Source organism: Labrus mixtus, unplaced genomic scaffold (assembly GCF_963584025.1).
Source record: "Labrus mixtus unplaced genomic scaffold, fLabMix1.1 SCAFFOLD_265, whole genome shotgun sequence".
In the NCBI taxonomy this organism is placed as follows: domain Eukaryota; kingdom Metazoa; phylum Chordata; class Actinopteri; order Labriformes; family Labridae; genus Labrus; species Labrus mixtus.
The window spans coordinates 4,619-15,000 of record NW_026870317.1 but is presented as its reverse complement, the minus strand read 5'-3'; the positions used below and the strand labels follow the sequence as shown (position 1 = coordinate 15,000).

Below are 10,382 nucleotides of genomic sequence, written 5' to 3'. Positions count from 1 at the left end.
AAGATCAAAGTTATCAGACTGTATGACAGTGACAGTGTTTTGTGTGTGTTTTCCTTCTTATTTCATATCACTGATTACACGTCTCCCTATGTCAATACTGTCCATTTACAATCTGTTTTTGCACATTTACATTTAATCTTTCATATTTAAGACTAGTAATGTTTAGTTAAATCCTGGTTGTATATATTCACATTCTTAGTTTTGATATTTTTAGTGCTTATTTACTTTGTATTTAATATTATATTGTGTTTTTTTTACTCATATTGTGTGTTTGGATAACCTGCTGCTGTAACGCCACAATTTCCCAGTTTGGGATCAATAAAGTCATTCTATTCTATTCTATTCTATTCTATTCTATTCTTTCTGAGGAAGTGAAGACTGAATTGTCAGATTTGTTTTATGTTGATATTCATTCAGTGATTGTATTTGGACAGACCATCCAGACATTTATTGTTTTCTTTTTGAGTAAGGGGGGCAGACAAAACAAGGTGTATTCTCCTCCCTGCTCCTTTCTGAACATGGGATAAAGTGTGAATCGTTTTTTTCTGTTGTGTGTTTTGACATGTACGGAACAAATTTAAAAAATGAAATGTTATAAACCGACACGTCCACTCGAGCAGGATTAAAGAAAAAGACACATTCTAGGAATCAGAAGACTCAAGTGCTTTTCTTAATGGGCGAGACGAGAACATTAAATCTACTTCTAAACGTGGGGGAAGTCGATATGAGACGGGGAAACCTCGTAGCATAGCAACACATCCCGGGTCCTGACGTGCGTTTACAGCAACAAAAAACAACAGAAAAAGGAATATATGGTAAATCGTGGCTGAGACGACTGTTAAGGTACGGCTTAAACACTTTGCAGCGCGAGCTAGAGCGCAGTTAAAGTACGCGACATCCGGTTTGGGACGCTCCCCGGTCTGCTCGCTCTCATTGGCTATTGTGGGTATTTGGTCAGAAGAAAAAAAAAACTCTTATTGACACCAAACACCAAACACTTATTATTTGGACAGGTAATCAGTTTTGAAAAGCATCAGGGGGGGGGGGGGGGGCGGATAACGTCTGGTGTGTAGCAGGTCTAAGAAGATAATTGCCTCCTTTTTAGAAGTCCGGACCTGCACCCCCTGATGCTAAGCTAAGCTAACTGCAGCTTCATATGTACCATACAGAACATGAGAAAAAGCAGAGAACAAAAGGAGGCAGAGTGTGGACAGTGCCGTGTGCAGAGTGTGTACCAGCAGCAGCGGCGTGTTGATGTCGATGTGCTCGAACACAATGAACTCTTTCTTCACTCTGACCGGGAGCAGCCACGGACGGTGCAGTTCAGCTTTCACCCAGTACCTCACGCTGCCGTGCTTCCCCTCGAAGGACGTGGCCAGAGCCCTGACAGACGAGAGGAAGAGGAGGAGTGTGAGGAAGGACGATGGGGGAGGGGGGGGCTCAGAGTACACACTGTAGGTACTCACTACGACTAAACGTCCTGCTCTGAACACTGTTTGAGTCTCTTGTTTGACTACATTTCTCCATTTAAAAAAAACAATAAATTAAATTTAGGAAAAGCATTCTTCACACAGTAATTATACATAACTCCTCCATCAAACTTTAAAAGATTGGAGCACTTTCTTTGCAGAAAGAGGGGGGGTACGATGCTCGCAGTATATTTAACAATTTAGCTCTTCCAAAGATTTTTTTCATATTCAAGTAACATGACATTAATGAAATTTAAATGATTTACAAAAGAACACAGGAAGCTTTCCATTCCTCCATTTTTAAAACACAAACTCTGATACTGAGGCTGCTGCGGTGGTCTTTAGTGTCCTCTAAAACGTCTTCTACAGGTTTGTATAACGACCACACACGTGCGTTTATGTTCTCTGTTAGTGCCTCAGATTCTCTATAATCTTGTGTGAAATAAAAAAAAGTGCATCTGCCGGGATGAGAGAAGTCCTCATCGTGTCCTTACAGCGCCGCCGCCATGATAGACACGACATGTTTAATGTTGCCGTGGAAACGCCGGATGTTACGTCAAAGCTCGCTGCACGAGGAAGCGTGAGCTGCTTCTGAAAGCTGCCGTCCTGTCGCTGTGATAAAAACATCATGTAGATTAAACTCTGATACGTCAGCTCGTCTATAAACAGATTCTCTTCTTCAGGTCGGTTTCACCCGGTCGTCATGACTACGGTCAACACGGAGTTCGTTTGCATCAGGGGGTGGAGTAGCGGGAGAATCACTCCCATGATTCCCCGCCAGCCTCAACGTCATCTTTTTGTTATTGTTTTGATTGAGAGCCCCCTGGTGGTGGAATCTACACACTGCATGTTTAACGATCTAATCGCGGCGTTCGGTTTCTGCAGCGTGCCTTTAACCTCGAGTGTGCGTGTAAACATCACGTCCTGATTTTCAGAAATTACTTGTTTCAATGTTAAGTTTTTAAACAACAAAAAAAAAAACTCGGGGGGGGGGGGGGGGGGAGAACAAATGACATCAACCTCTGAGATGAAGAACAAACACTCACATCTGCGGCAGGTTGAAGCTGAAGGCGAACTCGTGCAGACCGGGGTGCAGGACGGTCAGACCTTCTTCTGGACAGTCCTCGTCTGAAACACACAGAAAAAATGATGCTTTTAAATCGGCCTGCAGTCTGCATCAAACGTCTGTTAATATATCAAAAACATTACACAACAACTTCTGTTTCTCTTCTCTTTGAGAAGTCAGAGAGATGTTAAAGTCGTTATCATGAGTTTATGTTTTATCTTAATGGGCAGGAATGGGCTTCCATGTTTCTCCATAGATGCTTCAGTGTTTTATACGAGAACAAACGTGTGAAACCAGCTCCCTTACAGCTTCACATCGACCTTTTCTTTTGCCTCACAGCCGCAAACAGAGCGACAGAAGCTGCTGCAGAAACACACCCTTCAACAGAAAGAACATGAGCGCCGTCACTTCCTCATTTTTTTTCTGTTTGTTTGTTTGTTTTTAAATCCTCTAAATGTCTGAAGTGAACTTCAGCTTCCTGCCAGCTCAGCAGCCACTCTGCTTCACCCTCATGTCTGTGTTAGTATGTCTGAGATGTCATCGACAGCCTGCGTGTGTGTATGTGTGTGTGTGTGTGTGCGTGTGTGTGTGTGTGTGTGTGTGTGTGTGTGTGTGTGTGTCTGTGTGTGTGTGTGTGTCTGTCTGTGTGTGTGTGTGTGTGTGTGTGTGTGTCTGTGTGTGTGTGTCTGTGTGTGTCTGTGTGTGTCTGTGTGTGTGTGTGTCTGTGTGTGTGTGTGTCTGTGTGTGTGTGTGTGTCTGTGTGTGTGTGTGTCTGTGTCTGTGTGTGTGTGTGTGTCTGTCTGTGTGTGTGTGTGTGTGTGTGTGTGTGTGTGTCTGTGTGTGTGTGTGTCTGTGTGTGTGTGTGTGTCTGTGTGTGTGTGTGTCTGTGTGTGTGTGTGTCTGTGTGTGTGTGTGTGTGTGTGTGTGTGTGTGTGTGTGTGTGTCTGTGTGTGTGTGTGTCTGTGTGTGTGTGTGTCTGTGTGTGTGTGCCTAAGTCAAGTCACCGGCACAGCCTGAGCAGGAGCAGACCGGTATGAACCAGACTGAGCAGCAGCTTCCTTCAGCTGGAAACTCCAACGCATTGCATTACAACTCGGCCTCCCATTGGCCGAGCGCCTGACATGGATTACAGCCAGCGCTCCGATTGGTGCAGAGCCGACAAGCCCCTGCCCACATGAGCCCGGCCATGTGGTGTGTTGCGTGAGAGGGAGAGCAGGAAGAAAGAGGGGGGAGGAGGGGGGTGTCCTACTCTGACTGTGAACTCCAGGTGGACCTGAACGTCTCACGCAAACAGACGACGGAGGTCGATGACTACGGGAGAGAAGATCTGTTACACACACAGACAGACATTCACACATACAGACATTCACACATACAGCCATTCACACATTCACACATTCAGACATTCAGACATTCAGACATTCAGATCCCGTTTCTCTCTTCGAACAAAGTCGGACAGAAATTTTCTGGGATGTTGTGACTCTTAGAGAAACACAAAGTCATCAAACACACAGAAACACTCGTTCTGCAGCTTTTCTCCACCTCAGTCAGGGTTTGTTACGCAGCAGGAGAAGCTGGCACTTTGTCTTTGCACATCTAAAGTTTTTGCAAAGTTGAAATGTCTGCAGCTTCAGTGAAAGTTGGCTCATATGTCTGAGGTCATCTGAGGTCATCTGAGGTCATCGCTGCCACAACTCGTCAGATCGAGCTTCTAAAGCGTGAAGATTTGAACCTAACGTTTCACTGAATCTCTGTGTTTTGATCTGTTTCTTCAGGAAAATAAAACTCTTTTCTAACATTTCACAGATCGAAAAAGTGAAAATGATGACTGAATACGACAAGCTGGATGTGAACTGGACTTTCTGCATGTTTATATTTTAACAGATAACTTTCGTAACTTTAGTTTTTCTAACTGACATGAAGTTTAAAAAGTGAGCATAATGTTTCAGAGTGTAAAAAATCATCTCAGCAGTGTTCTTAATGCTCTTCTATCTCGCTGCAGTTCGCAGGATTTTACCACAGAAACACACAGTGTGATGGTTGTGTGTGTGGGGATGATCAGCTGATCTGTCGCTCCGTTCCTCGCAGCAGCTCCGGTGGACTTGAAGATTTCTTTCCTGCATTATTTCATGAACACACTGCTCCGCTGCTCCGTCTGCTGAGGAGACGTCTAAGAGCTCCAGAAACCGTTTTCACTCCTGAAAACTCCTGAAAAGTCGCTTTTTCTCACAGTGGGCGGCGTCCTCTCAGGAGGCGGGACATCGACGTCAGAGGCGAGATCGGAGAAGAACGTACACAGGAAACATCATTTCATCAGGTGACAGAAGATCGCTCGCACAGTAACGGTCATGATCCTGTCACCCCGTCCTGCTCGCTCACAGTCAGGAGGGTTACATGGCGCTAGATATTCAAATTTCTGATGGTATCAGACGCTGTTTGGACTTTTTAAATACATGTAAACGCACTGACTGAGTCCTCCAGAATATTTCCTGTTGCGTTCTCACATCGGGCTCATCCCGACCTCAAGCCGACCGTTACCCAGACGACCGGGTAACGTCTGAACTTCAGGAAGTTTCTCCTCCTGGTGAAGCACACGGGGAAATTCAACAGGAAGTAACATGAACGATAATCAATATTTAGAGACGCATCATTTGTTCCCAGTTTCTTAAATCAGGACGCTCGTATTAAAGTACATTTAAAGCTCGCTTAAGTATAAAAACATGACCTGAGAGGAGACGATAAAGAAAGATTCAAATCCAATGAAGTCTCCTTAAAGGGGAAGTTCTGGTTTAACCTCGTCCAAAACCAACACGAGGTTCTGTTCAGCTGTGGCCCTGAACCCACCTGAGCGACCTTTGACCTTTTATCGTCAGCAGAAGCAGCGTCACGCGGGCTCCGGTTTGCAAAATTCTCCGCATGCCAGCGCCCGTCACGGAGATATTTTGTCTTCACCCTGTTCAGCGGGAGGAGTGTGAGGCACGCCGTCCATTTCTATATAACGTTTAAGGAACTTCACTTTGCTCTCTTTGTACATTCAAAATGATTAAAACTTAAATATAAAAGTCTGCTTAAGACAATAATATAAATGTGATCTAAGAACTCATCCCCCCCGGAATATTTTGCGCTCCATGGCCGTCGTCCCGGCGCAGAAACAGTCAGACAGGATGTTTAGAAAAGCTCCTGATATCTTCCTGATTCTTCACCTGACGGCGTCTGAACGTGACGCTCAGCCTTTAACATGTCACAATCATCTGTTTGTGTGGGAGTCCAACACACACACACACACACACACACACACACACACACACACACACTTTGCATGAAACTGTCCTTTAACATATTTGCATCATGCTAAACAGAAATCAACACAGGTGGAGGAAGTGGTGACGAGCAGCTGAGAAGATCCTATACCACACACACACACACACACACACACACACACACACACACACACACACACACACACACACACACACACACACACACACACACACACACACGCACACTAACGCGCACCCGGTGTCAGCGGGTCCACCCTCCCTCCCCTCCTCCCCCCTCCCCTCCCTCTCTAGCAGTTTCTGAACAGGTTTGAACCGCTTCTAACAAACAAAGGGAGTTGGCTGTGCTCGCTCACTTCAGGATGTCATCAGTAAAAACGTTTATTCCTCATCAGTTTATGTGAAAAACACAAAACTACCGATTCGGTTTCCATTTTTGGACCGATTTCCTCCTTTTTTCCCGCGGACTCTCTCTCTCTCCTACGTGGGAACTTTTTCCTCGAGTGCTGCAACAAGCTGATGATGCAGAATGAGAAACCTTCTTCTGGTGTGATGATTGATCCCTGCGAGGTTTTTTTGTGCGTGTTATGATTAATGAAGAAGTGTAGACATAAAGTGCGGGGAGTGTCGGTGCGGGGGTATCGCATCAACGATCAGCTGTTGCATCAGCACCACTGTCACTGTGGGGACCTTTTGGGGGGGGGGGGGGGCTCTGCGCGTCGTTATGGCGCATGAATGCAACCTTTACAGTCTAAATAAAGTTTGATTTTACGGTAATGAGCTGGTTTGAGAAGTTTGCGTGGCACAGCTGAGCCCCCACTCCCTGATGCCATGAAGATGCCCTCACTCCTTACCTCTCTCCTCTCCTATCAGCGTGTCGTAGTGGTGCAGGTACTCCACCTCCTCCGTGTAGTTCTGAGTGTAAGCCGTGTTCGCTCCGGCGTTCCTCGACTCAGTCCAGCGCACCTTGGCGACTCCTCTCGCGGTGACGTCCAGGCTCTTTACGCGCACATCCCCGGTCACATCCACCACAACCCTCCCGGACACCAGGTCCCCTCCGGAGAACGCCGGCAGGTTGTTCTCATTCAGACTGTCAAAGTAGACCGCCAAGGCCCGCACTTTCCCCAGCACCATGATGGAAACAAAATGATGAATTTAAAACAAATCAAATAAAAAGAGTCTACGGAGGAGAAGCGCGGCGCGGCGCCCCTAGCTCCGAGAGCCCAGCACTGAGCCGGGTCTGCGGCCGTGGCCGTGGTGGCTCATCTGTGGCGAGACGCTCAGCTGATGGGTTCAGCTCCCAGCTCTCTCCTCTCTCTCTCTCTCTCTCTCTCCTCTCTGCGCTCCTCTCTGCTCCGTCCTCCTCCTGCCGCTCCGCTCTTAAAGCCTCTGTGCGCAAAAATAACCTCACTGAGCATGTGCGCACAGACCGGCCGGCCTGCTCACACTCTCACACTCACACTCTCTCACACACACACACACACACACACACACACACACACACACACAGGCAGACCCGTAGTACCAACAAGTCTGACAGACAGACAGACAGGAAACGTCCCCACACGTCCTCATATAACTCCTGTTCTATGGAAATAAAAAACATGTGTAAGAGTTACAGTGATGTCATCAAACTCACATTCTGGAGTTTACTGAAGAACACTTCTGAAAGTCTTTATATGTGATTTTTCACACTTAAATATATAAATCAAGTATCTCCTCTGAAAATAACTCTGTGAGTCATGACTGTCTACAATGGGTGTAACACCCGAGTCCCACTGTCTGTGATGTTTTCAGAGTTTTCAGAGTCCTATCTTCACTTTGTTTACATCGCCAGGAAGGCCGGCTGACTCCTCCCCTCGTGTATAAAAGTTGTTTAATTGAGGGACTAGAGAAAAGAAGAATAACATACTGTACTCACTGCTTAACTGTGTTTCTAGATCACGCTCATTTCAGGTAAATTTACATGCAGTGTGAAGATACGAGCAGAATAAAGATCGCTAGCATTAGCATGCTAACACAACAATGCAGCGTGAGTTGTTTTGGTTTCATGCTGGAGCTCAAGGGCGACATCTGCTGGATCAAAAAATAACGCATATAAAGCCTTAAAGGAGTTTTACTTTTCCTGAGTTTCCATTATTCACAAATACTGTTTTTTTCTCTCCTCCTCACACAGGGTACCGCTTTATGTTTAGTGACTGACTTTACACGCTACATAGAAGGTCTTTATCACAACAATGACCCTGTTGATGGCGCTCATAAATGCTTGTCTTCTAAATCAGTTGTTCTCAACCTTTTTTCCTCTGAGCTCCCCCGTATGTCTGAGCTCCTCTCCCTAACTCTAAGGCTGAGCTCAGACACCCTGCAGAGGAGACTCAGGTAGGTAAGACTCATTTGTGTAGCTACCCTGAAGCTCATGACCAAAGGTGAGGGTTCGAGCCTGAAGATCGATGGTAAATCGAGAGCTTTGCCTTCAGGCTCGGCCCCACAGTCTGACCCACATTTCTGCAGACGCCTGCCTGAACCCATCTGTCAATCTCACACTCTGTTTTACAAAACCTGAGCTACTTGAACACTTCAGAAAAAAGACTCACTCCCCCCCTGAAGGAGGAATCCACAGAGGACCATGTCCTCAGACCTGGAGCCGCTGACCCCTCACCCTGACCTCTTCTCTCCCGGCTGCAAACCGCACCCGAAGCCTGCAGGAGGTCTCAGTCTGCAGGAGTCAACAGGACCACACAGTTTTGAAAAGTGTTGTAATAATATTAAGTTTATCTTGAAGTGATTGTGTTGCAGCAGGTAATATTCAGGAAAATATTCAGTGAGCGAGCAGGAGGGTTGTTGACGTTTAGATCCTGCTACCTGTGCACGAGTGTAGAGTGAACGCACGCTGCCAGCTGCGATCGTAATGAAACTGCTTCATAATGTTTCCTGGTCGCCGGTTTGTTCTTCTCTGCTCTGTTGTTGATATTGTGAAATACGTCAAACTACACGTGAAGGCAAAAATTCACATGATAGCGTCGGACTGATTCGTCTGCCCCTTCTGCGTCATTATTTTACGTTCTCCTGAGCCCCCCCCCCTTGCCACACCTCTGTGACATCCACAGTGCTAACACGATGCTAACATTAGCAGCTAAGCTAAGAGGAGACAAGCTTCTTGTGTTTTTGTCTTTAAAGGTTAAAGATCAAATGTTTTGTAAAGTTTCTGTCTTGTTGGAGACTCTCAAACAGGTGAAGGCGAGGACGCCGAGCTTGTCTCTCGAGAATGAAACGAGCGTTATCATCATTTAAAATGTAATAGTGAAACTTTTATTTGTGTTACAGGAACCTGTTGTTACAAAAAACAGTTTTTATATTTTGATGTTTTTAAGCTGAACCTCAAAATCTTCCTCCGACCGTCTGCAGCATGATTCAGAGTCTGAAACTTGAATTAATCAAATGAAGCATAAAAGTGTGGATATATACTCATATGTCATCTCTGCAGAAGTGCAGGGAGTGTAACTTTGCGTCCGTGCTGTGATGTGTTTTGAGTTCTGTGTCTGAGGTGAAGATGTCAGAGTCGCTCTGAGCGCTGGTGACACAGCTGTCGGCCTCACAGCGGAGTAAACGATGAAAAAGGTCAAAGAGTCCAAACAAACGATCCCGCTGAGCTCAGCAGAGAAAAATAAATCAGAAGAAACTCACTGTGAGGGGAGAGGGTGATGAAAACATCATCAGACACATCCTGCAGAGATAACACAAGATTACTATCCCCCTTAAAGAAAAGTCTGAAAACTGAGAGTGAAACCCGTTAATATACGAGGTCAGAAGACGCAGACGTCCTTTTTACTTCTTAAATGATGACCTTAAAGAAAAGAAGACGTGGGGGTGTTCATGGCCCAGCACAGGCTTTCTCAACCTGGGGGTCCCGACCCTATGTGGGGTTGCATGGAATTCAAAAGGGGTCGCCTGGGATCCCCCAGGAGGAGCTGAGGAGAGTGACATCCTTGTTCCAGTCTTTATGCTAAGCTAAGCTACCTGCTGTGTGTCTGCATATTTACAAAAAAAAAACATGAAAACTAAAAAAAACCTCCTTCAGTTTTCTGACTGCTCAGGCTGAGAGCTCGTCTGGAGATGAAATGAGTCCCCCTGCTGGTCAGAATGTTGCACTACAACATGCAGACAGAGCAGAGAGAGCATCACACACTGAACAGGGCAACTCATCCAGTCAGATTCAAACCACAGCCGCTGCCACATGGACTACAGCCTCTGTACATGGTGCGCTCAATATTACCCGCTAGGCCATCCGGCGCCCCGAGGAAGATGCTTTTAAACCAGGGGCTGTTTATACAAATGGACAGCATGCCTCAGCCTCATCCTGCTCAACAGGATGAAGTCAAAATATCTCCATGATGGGTGGAGTCTGTGCAGTAGGGATCAGCTGGAACAAAAACATGCCTTTTACTTCCTGCTAAAAGGTCAAAGGTCACCCAGGTGGGTTCAGTCCACAGCAGAAGAGATTCTCGTGTCTGTTTAAAGCAGACACTCACAATTATGGAAAGTTCAACGACCTTAATGTTCATGTTTGTT

The 10,382-nt window shown here is 46.0% G+C and overlaps 1 protein-coding gene across 3 annotated transcripts in view; it reads right to left on the bottom strand.

Moving 5' to 3' along the window:
- LOC132968606 (arrestin domain-containing protein 3-like) overlaps positions 1 to 7,183 on the bottom strand; it is an 8,062-nt gene extending 879 nt beyond the window's left edge. Inside the window, exons 1-3 of one of the 3 annotated variants that reach the window (XM_061034251.1) lie at positions 6,668 to 7,169; positions 2,516 to 2,597; positions 1,236 to 1,383 (exon numbers count right to left, since the gene is read on the bottom strand). In XM_061034251.1, the coding sequence (XP_060890234.1) occupies positions 1,236 to 1,383; positions 2,516 to 2,597; positions 6,668 to 6,947 (510 nt within the window). In that variant the 5' untranslated portion in view covers positions 6,948 to 7,169. Of the gene's footprint in view, positions 1 to 1,235; positions 1,384 to 2,515; positions 2,598 to 6,667 lie in introns of all 3 variants that reach the window. The other 2 variants (XM_061034249.1, XM_061034250.1) reach the window with 2 other exon arrangements.
- Positions 7,184 to 10,382: the final 3,199 nt, after the last annotated feature.